The following is a 21,112-nucleotide window of genomic DNA, read 5'->3' on the forward strand; positions in this document are numbered from 1 at the left end:
CATCATACCAATTATACTATCAACTACAGGAGTCATACCACACAATATCCACCAATACATCAATGCAATACAGCTACATCCAAACATATATATACAATTACAGAAATCCGTAATTATTGATACATGTTCAATTACCCGAAAGTTCCTAAATGCAATATAACATGTACCGTACAGCAAAAAGGAAGTGACGCTTGATAAAGGTCCGCGTCACTCCATTCTTAACCAGACTTAAGGTCTGAGAAAGTAAAGAAATAATAATAATAGTGTCATGCAGCCCAACGGCCTGGTGCAAGTCTTTCTATGAGTTTTCAAGTATAAAAATGTGACATGCATGGTCATATATTTTGATTGCCCTGAGGTAGAAGTTTAAACCACTTACACTGGCAAGGGACCAAAATCACTTACAGATCTTCTTAGCATTTGCCATAAATTTCAAATTGATACATAAACCCATTCTTGCTTAAAAGGAGTCTTTACAGATGGCTGCAGCTTTTAATTACATTGACTTAGAAGCTTAAATCATTTACTTTGCCAAGAACTGTAGATCTTACTATCTGACAAACCAGCTTTATACCTCGTCCCGTTCCTGACAAAAAGGCATCTTCACAGTCAGACAGCCAGACAGACATACAACAAAGTGATCCTATAAGTGTTCCATTGTTACAGAACAAGTTACAGAACCCTAAAAACTATGGGAAATGACAGAACTAATAAGTTTGTATTTGTCTGCACATGGAAAATTCAGAAGATAGTTTTAAAGGTAAGAAACCTCCATAGCAGGAAGGGATGCCAACTGAAACACGACAAATAAGACATATCTCGACAATCATTCCTCCCACGTTCTATTCATGAGTGGAACAGGGTTGGAGGGATCAGCTAGTGGTACCGATAGTACCCTCCGCCACATACCATTAGGTTGCTTGTGGAGTATGATGTAGCTGTAGATATATTAACTGTAAAATGAGTGCTCCCTACAAGGGAGGATTTCAGTACCTCGGATGAAAGCTTTGGTAACTATCACCAGTAAAGAGCATGATGACTCCATTATTCTACAGACCCATTTGTCTCTTAAATGTTCTGGATAAGGCATTTGAGAAACTAATACGTTAGTGCAGCCTGATGTGTCCACATCATCTAGTGTTTAAGAGGCATAAATCCAAATATGGTTGTGGCAGATGTACCAACAGTAGTGCTAGTAGTTTGGTAATCAGGGTAAAATATTAATGGTAGTTATGTGAAGTAGGAATGAATTACCTTGTAACACCACTAGGGCCATACATGAAAGTTCTTGGCCTGGGTCAGAAACTGGGTCAACATCCAGAAAATTTTGTTATGTTATGTTGTTGTTTTTTGTGCAGGGTACTCAGCACGGTGGTTATCACAGCCTGCTTAACAATTTTGGTAACTGAGCTGCAATTAATGCGCAGGATTTTATGTGGCAGGGACCACAAATAAACTGTCCACCAGAGTTAAAGCCGCCATCCTGGCCACCACCAAACTGTGACTAACAAAGTTGACCATCCAGTTTTGTTTTGTTTTATTTTATGGCACAAGAACAACTAGGGTCACACACGTCTATGTCAGAACTGTATAACAAGAAGGTAAACAGAGGAGTTAAAAACAACTACACGTTAATCCCAGTCGACAGAAGAGAAGACAGCTGAAAACAGGGACGTGGAGAGAAAGAGCTATAAAATACGCCATAGAGAAACGGAGGTCCTGAACTAAAAATTAAATGTCCTTTGCCATATTGCTAAGACAGATAAGAAGTAAAATGCACTTGACAACCCACGCATCGTTCGCTAGAACGGCCGATAACTCAGATGGCAAACACAAACAAGAATGTAAGTGGTTAAAAAAAAAAGGGCATTCTGTCAAGAAATAGTGGACTGTCAAAGGTTGAGCACAAAGTGGTGAGGGAGCACGACTTGGCAAATGGCGATGGCTAAAAAGACAGTGCCCAATACACAACCTAACTAAAATGATCTCCTGAGGGTGAGAGGGCTGAGAGGAGGTTGTCCAGGAGAGGCTTACTAACCTGGAGTTTGTTCCCATGAATGGAGGACCAGTGGTGATGCCAAAGTGACAACACCTGCTAACAGACGGCAACACAGAGATCATCAGAGGTGCAGCCTTGACAGCATCAGTGGCCTCGTTTCCTGTCAGACTGACGTGACCAAGAACCCACATAAACATCACCATGGGTCCATAAAAAGTGAGCAAATGACAGCTTTCCAGGACCCACTGCACTAAGGGATGGATGGTGTACAGCTCACAGAGGCTTCAGAGGGCACTGAGAGTCGGAGCAGACGATGCAATTGAAGAGCCTGTGACGCAGAATGTACTGCATGGCCTGATAGAAGGTGAAGAGCTCTGCTGTAAATACTGAGCAGTGTTCCGGAAGCCGATACTGAAAAAATGTCGGTGTCAGTGCGAAGGCACACCTGGCACCGTGGTCCGACCGAGAGCCATCAGTGTACACAAAGGTATTATCGCAAAGTTCCGTGGGAAGATTGTGAAACTGAAGGCAATAGAGTGAGGCCGGAGTAGTGTCTTAGGAAGCACATGAAGGCCAAGGCGAACAAGTGTGAAGTGAAGCTGCAGGAGCAAGAGCCGAAAACAAACTCCAGGAGGTAATGGAGAAGAATAACGCACCTCATACTGGCAATCAAATGACTCGTCGAAGAAGGAGGTATGGGATGCATGGCCAAGCATGGCAGACAAACGACATGCATATCTGCTGAGGAGAAAGTCACGGCCGTAGGACAGCAGTAGTTTGGCAGCTTCTGCATACAGAGTCTCAACTGAGATGGTGTAAAAGGTGCCAGTGGCCAAACGGATGCCACGGCCATGATAGTGGAGAGTATTAAGACGGCATAAGAGGGATGGACTTGCGGATGCATAAACCAAACACCCATAGTCTAGTTTTGAACTGACAAGGGACCGGGACAAACGAAAGAGAGTAGTTTGATCTGCTCCCCAGGAAGTACCACTGCGGACACACAGGACATTGAGCGACCTCTTTACAGCAGGGGGTGCCAGGTAAGACATGTGGGAGGACCAAGAAAATTTCTTATCGAGCATGAGCCCCAAGACTTTCATAGTTTCAATGAACAGAAGAGCAACAGGCCCAAGATGTAAAGACGGTGGATGAAATCAACTGTACTGCCAGAAATTCATACAAACGGTTTTGTCAGCGAAAAAAACTAAAACCACTGTCAATGCTCCATGAGTAAAGACAATCAAGATATCATTGATCATGCCATCTATGAGACAAGTCCTTGGAGAACTTAAATAGATTACAAAATAAGGGAGCCGGAGATGCCCAGTGGGAGACAGACCATTATAGGGTTATGGGCAATAGCAATGAGGACGATGCTCAGGACGGAACCCTGAGGTACACCGTTTTCTTGGATAAAGGTCACTGATAAGACAGAACCCACATGTACCTTGAAACCTCGGTCTTTTAAAAAAATCTGGAGGAAACAGGGCATGCGGCCACAGAAGCCCCACATGTAGATCCCAGTTCTCCAGCAGGTGGTGTAGGCTTTCGTCAAATTGAAAAACATGGCCACAATCTGGAATTTCCGCAGACAACCATTCACGACATGGGTGGACAAAGTGACAAGATGGTCAACTGCAGAACGGCGTGCTCAAAATCCACACTGTGCAGTGGTGGTTAGTAAATTGTGAGACTTGAGCCACTATATCAGCCGGGCATGAATCATATGTCCCATCGCCTTGCAAACACAGCTGGTAAGAGAACTGGGGCAGCAGCTAGAAGGAAGGGTTTGTCCTTGCCGGGCTTGGGTATGGGTAAGGCTGTGGCTTTACGCCAGCATCTGGGAAATGTGCCCTCCGCCCAGATGCGGTTGTACGTATGAAGCAGAAAGTGCTTGCCTGCAAGAGAAAGGCACTGCAACATCGGAATGTGAACTTTATCTGGCTCTGGGGCAGCGGATCAGGATGAAGTGAGAGCATGATCCAGCTCCCTCATAGTAAAGGTGCCATTTTAGCACTCATGATTCAGAGAAGACAAGGGTATCAACCAAGCCCCTTCTGCTTGTCTGGTGGAGGAAGGCAGGGTGATAGTGGGAGAAGCTCAAAATCTCCACAAAACGGTGATCCAAGGTGTCAGAGATAGCAATAGGGTCCACTATGACATCGTCTGCTACTGTCAGGCTGGAAATTGGGGAATGGATATTGGTCCCAGAGAGCCGTCGGAGGTTGGCCCACATGACAGAAGAGGGAGTGCAGCTGTTAAAAGAACGAGTGAATGAAATCCAGCCAGCTTGTTTGCTATCCTGAATAACATGATGACACTGTGCATGTTTATAAATAATGCAGTTTGCTATAGTAGGATGACAATTAAAAATGCAGAGAGCACATACCCGCGCACAAACTGCGGCGCACAAACTGCGACGTGGAATGCCTCAGTCCACCAAGGGATAGGGACACAGCATGGTGGAGAGGAAGTGCGGGAAACAAAACATTCTGTAGCAGTAAGGATTATGTTTTAAGATATTCTAGTGCTGTTTGTTTAAGGTCACCAGGGAGGGGTAAAGCCTCCAGTTAGCCTTAGAAAACTGCCATTTGGGTGTGCACGTAGGTGGGGTAGGAGTCAGCAAATGGATGGCACACGGGAAATGGTTGCTCATGGCTCATATTCCTTTAATAGATGTAGATGCAAGACCTGTTCCATACATCCTCACACCACCACCACCACCACCTACCCCAGTCCAGTCACGAACATCACTTATCCCATCAAAGGTAGGTGTACTTCTGAAACCAGTCATGTGATCTACGATCTAAGCTGCAACCACTGTGCTGCATTTTATGTAAACATGACGCCCACAAGCTGTCTGTCTGCAAGATGGCCACCAACAAATTGTGGCCAAGAGACTACTGGACCACACTGTTGCTGAGCACGCCACCCAATACGAAGTTATTCATTTCAAGGACTGGTTCAAACCTGTGCCATCTGGATCCTTCCCATCAAAACCAGATTTTCTTAATTGTGCAGGTGGGAACTCTCCCTGCAATATACCCTATGTTCCCGTAACCCTTCTGGCCTCAACCTTCGTTAGTCACTGTTCTTACCCATCTAGCCCCTTCCCTGTTCCCATTCCAGCATTACTCAAGTCCTCTGTTCTACCAACACACCCGGTCTTTTTACTTCTCTCCTTTTCCGCTACCCCACCCTCTCTCCCCTCCCACCCTCTATCTAACCACCCAACTGCACCCAACTGCTCTACCCTCTCTCCACCTTGTCCCTGCATGCTCCCACTAGCAGCACTTTACCTAATGTCAACAACGGTCTCATTGGCCAAAAGCTCACTTTCCGACAGTCTTTTCGTTGTGGCTACCTGCCACTCAGAATCTCCACTATATGGTAAGTAGCAACTATCCTTTTCATAATGTTGTTACATTCCATCCTGGATTTTCCATTGTTTGGCGCAAATCTTCTCGATGAACTAGATTAAAAATATGGGAGAAGAATCTTCACTGCCAACAGAAAAAAAAAATCTTTCAAGATTATGAAAGGAGCCTTGGCAAGGGGAAACAGGAATAGCTCATACAAGACATGATTGCCTACACACAAAATACAAAATTCTTACATCAATCAGGGGAAAGTCTATTACTTTGATATGAAGAGAACGCCTCTTCAGGTGCCTGTGGATTGTGTCAGTGCACCTGACTGTTCTTATTAATACCTATACACCACTCAGACCTGTCTCACACTCGTTATGCAGAGAAACTGCAGGCAAGTATTTCATTATTAGACATGAGAGATTGTGTGTAATATAATTAAATTTATTTCAGAAATGGGGATTGAGGGAGTTAAATATTTGCATCACACAATGGTTGCTCATAACTGAATCTCTGTAAAAAGTTTTTCAATCCAATAGAGGTTATGGCACCTGTAGGTTGATTGGCTGGAGATGAGAGGTATGGGGTGGGGTTAAGTTGCTAAATAGTGGTGTCACCAGTCCCTCATTCAAGGGATAGTCCATCTGGAGTTAGTAACATCAGCCAGAAATTTGATCAAATTGTAATCTAAGAGTAGTAAACTCAGGATACTGAAAGCTATGTTGATGCCAGAGATGAGAAGTTATTGAATGAGAGGTAAAAGTATATGGTTTGGGTGGGTCTGCAGGTCAGAATCAGACAAGGATTTCTCAGGAGTCATGTGTGGCGAGAGAATATTATAAGGGAGACAAACAAGAATAACTGAATACGGATTTGTAAGATATTTACAGACGACTGGAAAGCATTTGACTTTGTCGCAATAACATCAGTGCTGACATCACTTGAGAAGCAACATAAGTTCGCTGAGGAACATGTACAACAATGCTTCAGGTGCCATTCAACTGAATCAACAGAGGAAAATTTCTGAACTGGGAGAGGAATTAGGTAAGTTGATTCCAATTCACCGAAACCACTTTCCCCCACCCGAGAAGAGGTTTTCAAATGATTAAGCTGCAATGAAGAAGGAATACATGCAAATTAATCTTACCTAAACCACCACTGTTTTGTTGGTTTCAAATCCAGCAACAAAGGACAGAGGAACTGAACAGCGCAAGAACGACAATGGAACTGAAAATTAATTACAGTAAGACCAAAACACATTATCTGATCAAAACTATCCAGACATCCCTTCGTAAAGTGCAATTGTCCACTAGTTGTCATGAGAGGCAGACCTGCAACTGTGAAAGAGGACAAAGAGTATCATGCTCTCAGTAGAAAAGCAGAAACAGCAGAATAAATCAGTCAGGGGGAGCTCAGTGACATCAAACATGAACTAGTCATTGGATGCCATCAGAGTAACAAATCCATCAGGGACAGTTGGTGATATGATTGTGAACTGGAAACTGAAGGAACAACCACAGCTAAATCAAAATCACACAGACGTCATGTACTGGCAGGTGGGGACTGTTGAGCAATGTGAAAGGGGTTGTAAAACATCTCATTAAATCAGTGGAATCACTTGTGAGTTCCTAAGCAATACCAGCAGTCCAACTAGCACATAACTGTGCATAGAGAGTTAGAAAGAATGGGATACAATTATAAAGCAGCTCCTCATAAGCCACACATTTCTGTAGCCAATGCTAAGTTATGCTTAATGTGGAGTAAAGAGCCATGTGGAAAGTGGATGATTGGAAAGGATTGATTTAAAGTGATGAACTGTGCTATACCTGTGGCAATCTGATGGAAAGGATTGAACTTGGCTGGAGAATGTTACCTGCCACTCATGTATAGTGACAACAGTTAAGGACAGAGGAGATCATGTTCAGTATTGAGATGTTTCTCATAGTTAGGGTGTAGTCTCTTTATGGTGCTTAAGAAAATGCTAAATGCAGAAGGGTATGAAGACATTTTACAGCACTATGTACTGGGTACAGTAGAGACCATTTCAGAGATGATGACTGACTGCATCAGCAACACAATGCATCATGTCACAATGCAGCATTTGTGAGGCAATGGTTTGTGGACAATATCATTTCCATAATTGACTGGCCTACCCAGAATCCATGTCTGAATCCAGTGGAACATCTTTAGGATAAGTTAGAACTTAACTTTGCCCCAGACTGCAGCATCCAATGTTCACTAGTTTCGGCTCTTGAGGAAGAATGGGCTGCCATTCTACAGCAGATAATTCAAACAACTCATTGAATGTGTCCCCAGCAAAGTTCAAGCCATCAAAGGGTGGATAACTGCAATACTAATGTCCACTAATATGTATCCAGATGCTTTGATAAGATAGTGTAATGTACAGTCAATATTCTGATAATTATATACCAAAAATTAATGACTAAATTATAGAAACAGTTAACAAATTTGTATACTTATGATACATAAAAACAACAAGCCTTGGGACACTTAAAGAAAGAAACAGTGGTGTAAAAATGCATTGGAGTTCATGTGGGAAACAGAAAGCTGAATTTAGAATTAAATTCCCTATGTTTCTTAAAAGGGAAAACCTTTATGCTGCCAGTACTAACTTATGGAAGTGAAAACCGAAGACATTAAAGGTGCAAGACATAAAAAAAATAAGGGTTGACAAATAAAAATTGAAAACAGCACTTAAGGAATGACAAGAGGGGGCCCACAAATAACTGAATAAAAGAAAAGACAGGAATTGAGGAAGTAATACTGACTGTTACAAAACTAATACAGTGAGACAAACTGATAGTGGGCAGACTAAGGAGATGAAATTCTATGTTTGCATCAATACCCTGTATTAATTTCTAAACCTCTCTGTAGTTTCTGATGGAACGAAGGTAAGTTACAATATTGATAATTCTCTATCTGTTAGGAGTGGATGTTAAGCTTGGCTGTTTGATGATATTTCACAACTGTATAGATCACATGCTCCTCTCCCTCATCACAAACACAAACGAACAATTATACTCCATACACTCTCATCACTGTCACCTACCAGGACAGTTACAATTAAAGAAATCTTAAATGCAGGCCTATAACATGGCATCAGCTACATGGAAGGAAGGAAGGAGGGAGGGAGGGAAGGAAAATCAATTTTTAACACTGCACTAACAAGTCTTTGCAGACAGAGAACAAGCTCAAATATGAAAAGGCTTGGTGAAGGACAACACCATGCCACAGTACTAATGCACACAACTAGAGGAGCCAAAACCAAATGTTGCAGATCATATAATAAAATGGAGTATGTGGATCACCCAAAGCACTCGAGATCAGGTTAATAACCCACAATAAAACAGTCAAATCTCAATCTAACTTAGACTTCGAGCTGCACTATAGATCAGTATGTCACCAGAACTAAGATTTTGTATTCACATTCAGTAAATACAGCAGCTCACAAATCTAACTAGACCTCGGGCTATCCAACTGATCAGTCTGTCACCACAACTAATGTCAAGATTCCGTTCTCTTTCTATATGTGCATGTATGAAGTCACATGTCACACCATCATTAAATTTCAGGGTGAATCTTACAACTGGTGTTGATAGTCCTGTTGACCTGAGTATTGTGGCATAATTTGTTTTCAGCAGCAGCAGAAAATATTACAGATGTGTCAGACCAATCTAGTTGACTTCAATGATGAACAAGTTGGCCTGACATAGCTGCAACATTTCTGCTGCTGCTGCTGCTGCTTAACACAAATTATCACACGACACTCCATTTTATCAATAAGTTGCAGCATACTGTTTTGGCTCCTCTAGCTGTGTGTTCCACTACTGCTGCATGGGTATTTCAATGTACACACGGACTGCAGGTTGTACTTTCAAATAAACACATTAGTATGTAACTTTAGTTTATAAGATGATAATTAAAAGTTTATGACCATCCCTTATAGATTTGGAGAAACCCTTTGTCTCAATTTTAACAAAATCTATACTAACAATCTATGAGAAACAAGGCATTGATTCAACCTGTATTAGGTATACTGAAAAATGTACTTATTGGTGCTAACACTTCCATGAGACTATATAATGATGAATAATTCAGAACTGACTGTTTCAGGAATTGAAATATGACCAAAATAATACTCAGTAGTCCTTGAATGAATTATCACTTTCCAGAACTGAGAGAACAGAGAATGAATATGAGTTAATGGGAACACACTTTAATCATCTTTGCTTTGCTGCTGATACTGTTCTGTTTGCCTCTAGTCAAATAAATTTCAATAACTAATGAAAGTACTTAATGCAGGAAGATTGAATGTAGGGCTAAAAATTGATTATAATAAGCTTAAAATAATGTAAAATAAATCAAACAGAAAATTTTACAAGTTAACAATGAAGTAAGAGACCAAGATTACAAGTATTTGTAGGCTAAACAGGATGAACAACAAAAGAAACAAACAGAGAAATAAAAATTTCCTTCAGTGGTTTTGGTATTATACTCAACAGTTTTCAAAACAAAGTTTCTGATGTGTTTCAAACAGAACACCTACAATTAATGAATATTACAAATTATGAGTTGCAATAGTGATAGTGATACACTGACTATAAATCTGAATATCATTAAAAACCTGGCAGTTGCTTATGCGAAATAGAGAAATTCACATTACAAGTTACAAAGAGACAAATGAAAGGGAACAAATTGCTCAAGAAAGTGACAGCTTTATTCACAGCTGCAATGAAAATGAAAAGATGCAGAGAGGGGCATAAACTATGGTGATCAGATGGTCTGTGGACCACAGAAGTACTTTGTTAAATTCCAAGAAAAAGACGAAGAAGTTAAGTACATAAAGAGAAACCACACAGGAGCAGAATGGTTGTGACGATGCAGGAGGAGAATGGATGTGATCTGGTATTATTACAGGCCATAATGCTTGGAGAAGTCTGAAGATGTATTAATCCAGACAGTGAATATCAAATGGGCAATAGTGATGATCATAATGACGAATATATCAACACTCTGCAAATATTTTGTAAGGAATATAAGTCATCAGGCCAATAGTGATGACCATAATGATGAATATGAATATATGAACACTGTAAATATTTTTGTAAAAAATTCACATTACTTGTGCTACTATCCAGCTATTGCATACTATTTAAGCTGCCTAAGTGATCACATGTGCACAGTTTAAACAATTCGTGCCCAATAATGTGCCAATCAAATCTTGAAACAGCGAAACAAAATTTTTGTATAGGCCTTCTACCTTTTATATTACACATGAAACAAAAATGTACTGGTATGAAATATTTAATACTGTTACATTCATCTTTTATTTTAATGTTTTCACTCGACTTTCAACGTCCCCTATTAACAAATAATAAAGTTTATTAATCTCACTAGTTAAGAAACTGGAAACAGCAATTTATTTTTATCTTTGTATCTTATTTCCCATTTCAGTGATCAATGGTCTGATAATACATTTTAAATTATAAATGTAACTTCTTCCAGTCCATACTCAGTAAAGCTTTACCTACTTGGCTTCTACTAATTATGTCAAATTTTTATGTTTTCTGTGTAATATCCACATTCATATTCCTGTAAGTGTGAGAATTACCACTCATCATGAATATTTATACAGTAACAGCAAATTGTTCAGATAAAAAAAGTCTGGCAACATTCTGCAAATATTTTGAGATAAAGCAATAAAATGTTTAAAACTCTATAATTCAGAGTAGGTAGGCCTATAATTGTCATATGAGGTTAACAACAGACAAACATGACTTGGCAAAACTGCATACAAAACCTTGTTTAAAAATATGCAGTAGCCTACTGTATTATTAATGAAAAAATGTCCCACACAATTGATTTAGAGATATTATTAAAGATGAACTTATACTAATTCATCCATTGGGGGGGGGGGGGGGGGGGAGCGGGCAAAAATTGAGGTCATAAGTGTCCATGTCATGACCTTAGAACACTAATACAAAAAAAAATTAAAAGCGACTACACGTTAAGCCCAATTGACGGAAGTCATGCACATTTAACATACTGTGTAATAATATGGGGTAAGGTAGCAAATGAACATATAAGCGGACTGGTGAAGCTAAAAAAGGGAAGCCATCAGATGTACTGAAGTATACCACAAAAACTATCTTTCAAAGTAAAATTAAAAAATTGTGACAGGTCATAGGCTATTTCAAATAAACTGTGCACTAATACTAAACAGAGAACCACACAATTACAGCACAAATCAATTGTGTGCGACATTTTTCCATTAATAATACAGTAGGCTGCTGCATATTTTTAAAAAAGGTTTTGTATGCAGTTTTGCCAAGTCATGTTATTGCCTCAACAGTTTCTTGCTGTAAAAGATCCTACTAAAGGTGGTTGCTTAACATAGAACATACTACAAGGCAGTAAAAAAAAAATGTAAACACACTACCAGTCTTCAAAACAAGAGTAATTGAACACAGCATGTCCATACAGTGACAAGGAATATTCAAACACTAGCCTACACCGAAACTTGAAAAAAGTTATGGCTGTGTCAGTGAGCAGTGCATATATGCCATTTTTTTATGTTTAATAAACACTCAGGCTTGCAGCAGAAAGTGATATTGGGTGTCTGTATCTAGTAAGTTAAATAAATAATAAAGTTTTGTTTTTTTTCTATGTTCTCATTTATTGTGTGGTTTTGTCAAATATTAGCAGTGCTCAAATTGTATTTTTCCCTGTCACTAGATATATTTTGGTGTAATACAGCTCTAAGAAGTGATCAATGGATGGATAGATGGATATATATGTATGAATGAATAAATAGCCTAATTATTCCTAACTTACATAAGTAACATAGCCTCCTCTGCTTAACACACTGGTTGTTACTTTCTACATCTACATCTATGTTACACTGCAGAAAAACTGAGCAATTACATTTGTCTTTACTAAACTTAATGACACTGTCATCCTGTTCCACCAATACTGTAATAACATGTTAACATAGTGTACAGTGAATTATATGGAAAATAAATTGTATTAACATGGTATCTCTGACGCGAAGAACTTTCCAGTGTAGTGAAGAGAAAAATACACGGTAAAAAACTCACCATAATACGATTTCTCCTGCTGATATATAGAATATTGCAAAGTGGTGAATTTGAGGATGTCTGAGTACATGGTACTTTATAAGTTTCAGGAGTATCAACAGCAAAGTAAGTATGGCAAATATCACTAAAAGGCATGTACGAACGCATGCTAACGTGTCGAAGTATATAAAACAGCTCTTATTTGCAACGTCAATCGTATCGTTTCCCTGCTTTCGTCCCCTCGAAAACATTGTTTTAACGCGCCCCTATATCGCAGAATTCGGGGACTATCACTCTCGCCAAACTCTAACCATGAAACTATTTCTAAAAAGCTGCATTTATAAAATCTAGATGTTTCAAACCATTTTTTACGCGACAGTATTACACAAAGAAACCAAAACATTTAGGGAAGCAGCATTTCATAATAGGAATGTCACGGATAGTTTGATTTCCTTATAAAAGCATGGCAGAGCCAAATCGAGATTCATAGTGCACTGGCGAAATAAGACGCTTCATTTTGCGGTAACGTTCTCTCTATTAGTTTTTCCATTTCACGCCCCTCAAATTAACAGCAGCCATACTAGCAGTCTCTTCCCAATAAAATGTACAGCCGCAGCTGTCACTTGTTTCTGCTTACGTTTAACAAAACACAATCTGGAGAGTGGTTGATATGGGCGTGGAAACTGTAAATAAATGTTACTTTTACGCTATATATCTGACAACGCATCGCGAAAAGTTTAGTGTGTATCGCGATAATAATTATTAAAAAAAAAAAAAAGAAAAACAGAATCAGATTTTCACAGACAAGGTTTTGTGGAAAGAGCTTAGGTTAAATACAGCATAAAAATTCGGAGACACGAAAAAAAATTAGCGTAAGAAAAAATTATAAAATGTAACGTATTCGGTAAAGAATTAAAAAACATCTGTTTCAGGAAAATATATGCGGGATAATTGAACTAAGAGGAAGTGACTTGTAAAAAATAAAAAAAAATACAATTATCCATTTGTGTTGAACATTACTTTTTTTAAAAATTTGGGTAGAAAATACCAGAAATATTTTCCGTCACAGCAAATTCATATTTAGAATTGAGAAAAAAAATTATTGAAAAAATAAAAGTGCAACTGCTTGTAACAAATTGCCCTTTTAAAATTTGAAGAGATAAAGAACAGGAAGAAACATAAATTGGTGATAGTGGTGTTAAAAAAATTGTCACTGACAGCTGCTAATTCTTATTGTGATTTGCTGTGTAAATTCTCCGAATCGGAAGTAGCATGATCGAATCCTAGTGGTTGAAACAGTTTTCCTCCGCAGCAGGTCTACGTGGCTGGCCAAGGGAGGTGAGGCTGAGAAGTGAAGTTCCTGAGCACTAGACATTATGTCCTGGTTTAAATCCTACAACTGTGTTCAATTTCTCACAGTGAAAATTTATGTGATTTGTCAGAAGGGGATGTTGAGCTCATTGGCTCCTTCTGTTCAACGGAAGTAGGCTACCTGCCACCAGCAGGATTCTGTTAAACAATGGATACCAAAACAAACATGACACTATAACTCCACATGCACTATTTCAGCCACCTGCTCTAAACACGTACGGAATACACTGATCAGCCAGAATATCATGACCTCCTACGTAATAGCCAGTGTAGTTACTGAATTCCTGTAAATTCTATGGAGGGGGCTATGAGGTGTGGCACATGTTCTATTAGATCCCAGATGTGTTCGATCAGGTTCAGATCTTGAGAGTTGGTGGGCCAGCACATCAACTGGAACTGCAACTGTGTTCTTCAAACCACTCCATTACGCTCCTGGCCTTGTGACATGGTGCACTATCTTGTTGAAAGAGACACTGCTGTTGGGGAAATGATCATCATGAAAGGGTATATGATACTCCTTGCCTTGCATGAGCTCCACTGGACACACAAATGCCCAAGTGAATATTTCCTAGAGCATAATGGAGCAGCCACCAGTTTGTCTCCATCCTGCAGTATAGGCTTCAAGGAGCTGTTCCCTGGGAAGATGATGGATTTGTGTCCTCCCAATGGCATGATGATGAAGGTATTGAGATCCATCAGACCGTGCAGTCCTTTGCACACTACACCAAAATCCAGTGCCGATGGTCAGGTGCCCATTTCAGTCGTAGCTGCCGATGTCGTGGTTTTACCACTGCCACATACATGGGTCATCAGCTGCGGAGGCCTATTGCTAGGAGTGTTCGGAGCACTGTGTGTTCAGACACACTTGTACTCCGCCCAGCATTAAAGTCTGATGTTAGTTTTGCCACAGTTCATTGCCTGTCCTGTTTTACTGGTCTGCCCAGCCTATGATGTCCAACACCTGTAATGAGGTGTGGCAGCCCAACTTGTCAATGTCTGGACGTGGTTTCACCACATATTGAAGATACTCACAACAGCACTCCTTGAACACCCTGCAAGTCATGCAGTTTCTAAAATGCTCATGCCATACCTCCAAGCAACACAATTTGCCCTTGGTCAAACTCAGATAGATTGCATACTTTCCCTATTCAAGACACGGACAGCGTGCTCACTGATACTACACGCACCATGCATTTATCTAACTAGCCGTCATTCCTTGCCATGTGACGCTGCTATCACCTGGACAAATTTATATTGATAGCAGGTCGGTGGTCATAAAGTTCTGGAAGATCATGGTATATGGATAAGAGGCAACTCCCCTCAGTTTGCCAAATAATTTCCAACTAAGTTGCTGAAAATGCCCCTTGACGCCTCTGGCCAGTAATATATGATGCTGTGCAGCAAGCTACGTTAATTAAGTATTAACTGTATTTTTCTTACTTGTCACTTCTTCTTCCGTGTGTTTTTTGCTTTTAGGAAGCTTTAATTTTCAAGTGCTAGTAATAGTGTTCTATAGATTTCGTGTTTGTTTTGAATACAGCCAGAGAGAATCCCTTTAGTCAGCTGTAGTGCCGGTAGTGATAGTGAGGGGACTGATGACCATAGATGTTAAGTCCCATAGTGCTCAGAACCAACCATTTTGTAGTGATAGTGTTTGCTTTGAATACAGACCAGAGACAGGTAGTGCTTATTTTCATTGTTTTCAACAAGAAATGTCTAGTAACCACAGTTTAGTCAGCTATCAGCCGCCTTTAGTGAATTAGCAGTCTAGTTAAAAGTTGATTAACTCTCTACAGTAAATTGTTGATTTCTTAGGATGGATAGGATGTGTGACCGCTGTGTACGGACGCAGGAGAAGCTGGCCACTGTTCGCGAACAGCTGAACGTGTTGATGGCCATGGTCAGCCATCTTCAGGCTGCTGCCTCGGAGTGTAGCAGCAGTGGGGACTCTGGTGCGTCGCATGGTACACCCCAGGTGTTACATGCTTCACCCACGGTCCCTGCTGTTGAGACATCTTCGCAGGTACCGGGCGCAGTTGGGCCACCCTCTCCCCAAGGGGAGTGGTGGGTTCAGCGGCATTCACGGCACACAGGGCGGAGGGTCAATGTGGAGGCTGGCCGTGTGGCATCGCCCGCTCTGCCTGTGAGTGGACATGCGGCCGCTCTTTCAGCAAGGTCCGAGCAGGCACACGGGGATAGGGGTTTATTGGTGATTGGGAGCTCCAACGTTAGGTGGGTGATGGAGCCCCTTAGGGAAATTACGGAAAAGTCTGGGAAGAAGGCCAGTGTTCACTCTGTCTGCTTGCCGGGGGGTCTCATCCGAGATGTGGAGGAGGCCCTGCCGGTGGCAATAGAGATCACTGGGTGCACCCAACTGCTAATTGTTTGCTCATGTCGGAACCAATGACTCCTGCCGTCTGGGTTCAAAGGTCATCCTCAGTTCAAACAGGCGGTTGGCGGAGTTGGTGAAGGCAGAAAGTCTCGCTCGCGGGGTGGAATCTGAGCTAAGTATTTGTAGCATCGTTCCCAGAACCAATCTAGGTACTCTGGCTTGGAGCCAAGTGGAAGGCTTAAACCAGAGGCTCAGACGATTCTGCAGAAATCTGGGATGTAAATTTCATGACCTCCACTATCGGGTGGAGAAATGTAGGGTCCCCCTGAATAGGTCAGGCGTGCACTAGACGCAGGAAGCAGCTACAAGGGTAGCGGAGTACATGTGGAATGCACATGTGGGTTTTTTAGGTTAGAGAATTCCCTCCCTAGGCCCGACAAGGTGCCTCCTGAGACGCGACAAGATAGTAGTAAGCAAAATGCAACAGGGAATGACAATATTAATGTGGTAATAGTAAACTGCAGGAGCATCTATAGAAAGGTCCCAGAACTGCTCTCGTTAATAAACAGTCACAATGCCCACATAGTACTAGGGACAGAAATTTGGCTGAAACCAGATGCAAACAGTAATGAAATTCTTAACTCAGATTGGAATGTATACTGCAGAGATAGGCTCGACAGTGAAGGGGGAGGCGTGTTTATAGCGATAAGAAGTGCAATAGTATCGAAGGAAATTGACGGAGATCCGAAGTGTGAAATAATTTGGGTGAAGGTCACGGTTAAAGCAGGCTCAAACATGGTAATTGGATGTCTCTATAGGCCCCCTGGCTCAGCAGCTGTTGTGGCAGAGCACCTGAAGGAAAATTTGGAAAATATTTCGAGTAGATTTCCCCACCATGTTATACTTCTGGGTGGAGATTTTAATTTGCCGGATATAGACTGGGAGACTCAAACGCTTATTTCAGGTGGCAGGGACAAAGAATCCAGTGAATTTTTGTAACTGCATTATCTGAAAACTACCTTGAGCAGTTAAACAGAGAACCGACTCGTGGTGATAACATATTAGACCTTCTGGTGACAAACAGACCCGAACTATTTGAAACAGTTAATGCAGAACAGGGAATCAGTGATCATAAAGCTGTTACTGCATTGATGATTTCAGCCATGAATAGAAATATTAAAAAAGGTAGGAAGATTTTTCTGTTTAGCAAAAGTGACAAAAAGCAGATTTCAGAGTACTTGATGACTCAACACAAAAGTACAGATAGTGTTGAGGATCAGTGGACAAAGTTCTAAACCATCGTACAATATGCATTAGATGAGTATGTGCCAAGCAAGATCATAAGAGATGGAAAAGAGCTACCGTGGTGCAATAACCGAGTTAGAAAACTGCTGCGGAAGCAAAGGGAACTTCACAGCAAACATAAACATAGCCAAATACCTTGCAGAAAAACAAAATTTACGCGAAGTGCAATGTAGTGTGAGGAGGGCTATGTGAGAGGTGTTCAATGAATTCGAAAGTAAAGTTCTATGTACTGACTTGGCAGAAAATCCTAAGAAATTTTGGTCTTATGTCAAAGTGGTAGGTGGATCAAAACAAAATGTCCAGACACTCTGTGACCAAAATGGTACTGAAACAGAGGATGACAGACTAAAGGCCAAAATACTAAATGTCTTTTTCCAAAGCTGTTTCACAGAGGAAGAGTGCACTATAGTTCCTTCTCTAGGTTGTCACACAGATGACAAGTTGGTAGATATCGAAATAGACGATAGAGGGATAGAGAAACAATTAAAATTGCTCAAAAGAGGAAAGGCTGCTGGGCTTGATGGGATACCAGTTCCATTTTACACAGAGTACGTGAAGGAACTTGCCCCCCTTCTTGCAGTGGTGTACCGTAGGTCTCTAGAAGAGCATAGCTTTTCAAAGGATTGGAAAAGGGCACAGGTCATCCCCGTTTTCAAGAAGGGACGTCGAACAGATGTGCAGAATTATGGACCTATACATACCTCTAACGTCGATCAGTTGTAGAAATTTGGAACACGTATTATGTTCGAGTATAATGACTTTTCTGGAGACTAGAAATCTACTCTGTAGGAATCAGCATGGGTTTCGAAAAAGACAATCGTGTGAAACCCAGCTCGCGCTATTCGTCCACGAGACTCAGAGGGCCATAGACACGGGTTCCGAGGTAGATGCCATGTTTCTTGACTTCCGCAAGGTGTTCAATACAGTTCCCCACAGTCATTTAATGAACAAAGTAAGAGCATATGGACTATCAGACCAATTGTGTGATTGGATTGAAGAGTTCCTAGATAACAGAACATGACATGTCATTCTCAATGGAGAGAAGCCTTGTGAAGTAAGAGTGATTTCAGGCATGCCGCAGGGGAGTGTCGTAGGACTGTTGCTATTCACAATATACATAAATGACCTTGTGGATAACATCGGAAGGTCACTGAGGCTTTTTGCAGATGATGCTGTGGTATATTGAGAGGTTGTAACAATGGAAAATGGTACTGAAATGCAGGAGAATCTGCAGCGAATTGATGCATGGTGCAGGGAATGGCAATTGAATCTCAATGTAGACAAGTGTAATGTGCTGCGAATACATAGAAAGAAAGATCCCTCATCATTTAGCTACAATATAGCAGGCCAACAACTGGAAGCAGTTAATTCCATAAATTATGTGGAAGTAGGCATTATGAGTGATTTAAAATGGAATGATCATATAAAGTTGATTGTCGGTAAAGCAGATGCCAGACTGAGATTCATTGGAAGAATCCTAATCAAATGCAATCCGAAAACAAAGGAAGTAGGTTACAGTACACTAGTTCGCCCACTGCTTGAATACTGCTCACTGGTGTGGGATCCGTACCAGATAGGGTTGATAGGAGAGATAGAGAAGATCCAACGAAGAGCAGGGCACTTCGTTACAGGATCATTTAGTAATTGTGAAAGCGTTACGGAGATGATAGATAAACTCCAGTGGAAGACTCTGCAGGAGAGACTCTCAGTAGCTCGGTATGGGCTTTTGTTGAAGTTTCGAGAACATACCTTCACCGAGGAGTCAAGCAGTATATTGCTCCTTCCTACGTATATCTCGCGAAGAGACCATGAGGATAAAATCAGAGAGATTAGAGCCAACACAGAGGCATACCGACAATCTTTCTTTCCACTAACAATACGAGACTGGAATAGAAGGGAGAACTGAGAGAGGTACCCTCCGCCACACACCGTCAGGTGGCTTGCGGAATATGGATGTAGATGTAGATGTAGATATGACTATGACTGACTATATATATGCTGCATATTATTAATTAATTTCAAAGTGTGATGGGAATATACAGGATGTTTCCTTAAAATCACACAAAGCTGAAATGAAATAGTGGCCATAGCACTATGTATTTTGATATAGGGTCATCTGGTCTTTGTGGGCAGTGATGAAGGTACGGTTACAAAATTGTATGTGAACCATGATGTTCTTGTAGTTTACCTATCATCCAGAAGGTGCCTCTGTTACATTTAAATATACTTTTTATAGTTATATGGAAGAACTATTAGAAAATTTCAACTCCTTCCAGAAAGACAATTTTGTATTTGTATATTTCAGTGATGATTTCTCCAAACCTAATAAATTTAAATATGAATGTGAAAGGTATACTGAAGTTTCTGAAGGGTTCTATATGTCTGAAATAGTGCATATGTTCACACTGTGAGTGCTGTTATTCTTAAAAACTGATCTGTAGCCTCCTGAAATACTATTCAGACAACTGCGTAGCTATTCTTGATATGAATTTCTTGATTGTTGCAACTGTTCCCATGCTGGAATCTGGAAGCTCCAATCTATTCTCAATCTTCTCTATCAAAATAATAGAAAGCTCTTCCATTCAATACAGTTATATTGCAGCTCCAGTTATGATATTGTAAGTAAGGTAACATTTCATTTACAATTCGTGAGCACATATTGATCTGACATTAACCTCCTATAATGTTCATGAAGTACAGTTCTATACATTATTTACAATGGAATGAATTTTCTTTCCTTTTCCTTGTCTGGCATATGCACAGCTGTCATGCGATATCAGTTTTCTCAATTGTGTGCCTTGCTTTTCTGAGCTGGGACATCATAGATGGAATAGCTTCCCATCCAGTAAGTACCAGAACACACAGAAAAACTGCTAAGTCGTGCCTTGGAGACATATGGCATCCATCAGGGCCAGTGTACATGAAAACACAACACAACTTCCAGACAGTTTACAATTGTAAACTCACTCCGTCTTCAGGCCACGAGTGGCCTACCGGGACCATCCGACCGCCGTGTCATCCTCGGTGGAGGATGCGGATAGGAGGGGCAGGGGGTCAGCACACCGCTCTCCCGGTCGTAAGATGGTATTCTTGACCCAAGCCGCTACTATTCGGTCGAGTAGCTCCTCAATTGGCATCACGAGGCTTAGTTCACCCCGAAAAATGGCAACAGTGCATAGCGGCCTGGATGGTCACCCATCCAAGTCCCGACCACACCCGACAGCGCTTAACTTCGGTGATCTCATGGGAACCGGTGTACTCACTGTGGCAAGGCTGTTGCCACAATTGTAAACAAATGAACTAATAATAAATGCTTCCACTGAGGTGATTATCTTTCATTAGTCATGTAAACATTGGGTAACAAATCACTTTACCAAAAAAGTTATATATCACAACACATATCTGCACCTTTAAATTGAATGATGTCATTGCAACCATAGTAAACAACTACATAAAAGATATTTGTCGTTCTGAACACACTTTAGGATTAACCACTAAAATAATGACAATTTGTCTCTCTTATTTTATCAATTTTTAAAATTCTTGCACTGGTATCTGTTTATGCATAGCATTTGTGCTGAATATCAACTCCCATAAAATTCAAATTAGCCATAATGTGACTTAGCTAATTAAAACC

At 40.8% G+C, this 21,112-nt stretch overlaps 1 protein-coding gene and 1 pseudogene across 1 annotated transcript in view; both read right to left on the reverse strand.

The window, feature by feature from the left end:
* Window positions 1-13,088, reverse strand: part of LOC126198566 (uncharacterized) — a 73,014-nt gene extending 59,926 nt beyond the window's left edge. The window contains exon 1 of the mRNA XM_049934996.1: window positions 12,489-13,088. Within this exon, the coding sequence (XP_049790953.1) occupies window positions 12,489-12,718 (230 nt within the window). The 5' untranslated portion in view covers window positions 12,719-13,088. The remainder of the gene's footprint in view (window positions 1-12,488) is intronic.
* A 7,550-nt stretch (window positions 13,089-20,638) lies between these two features.
* LOC126199997 (5S ribosomal RNA) lies at window positions 20,639-20,756 on the reverse strand (annotated as a pseudogene).
* Between the last annotated feature and the right edge of the window lie 356 nt (window positions 20,757-21,112).

Source organism: Schistocerca nitens, chromosome 8 (genome assembly GCF_023898315.1).
Source record: "Schistocerca nitens isolate TAMUIC-IGC-003100 chromosome 8, iqSchNite1.1, whole genome shotgun sequence".
Taxonomy (NCBI): Eukaryota; Metazoa; Arthropoda; class Insecta; order Orthoptera; family Acrididae; genus Schistocerca; species Schistocerca nitens.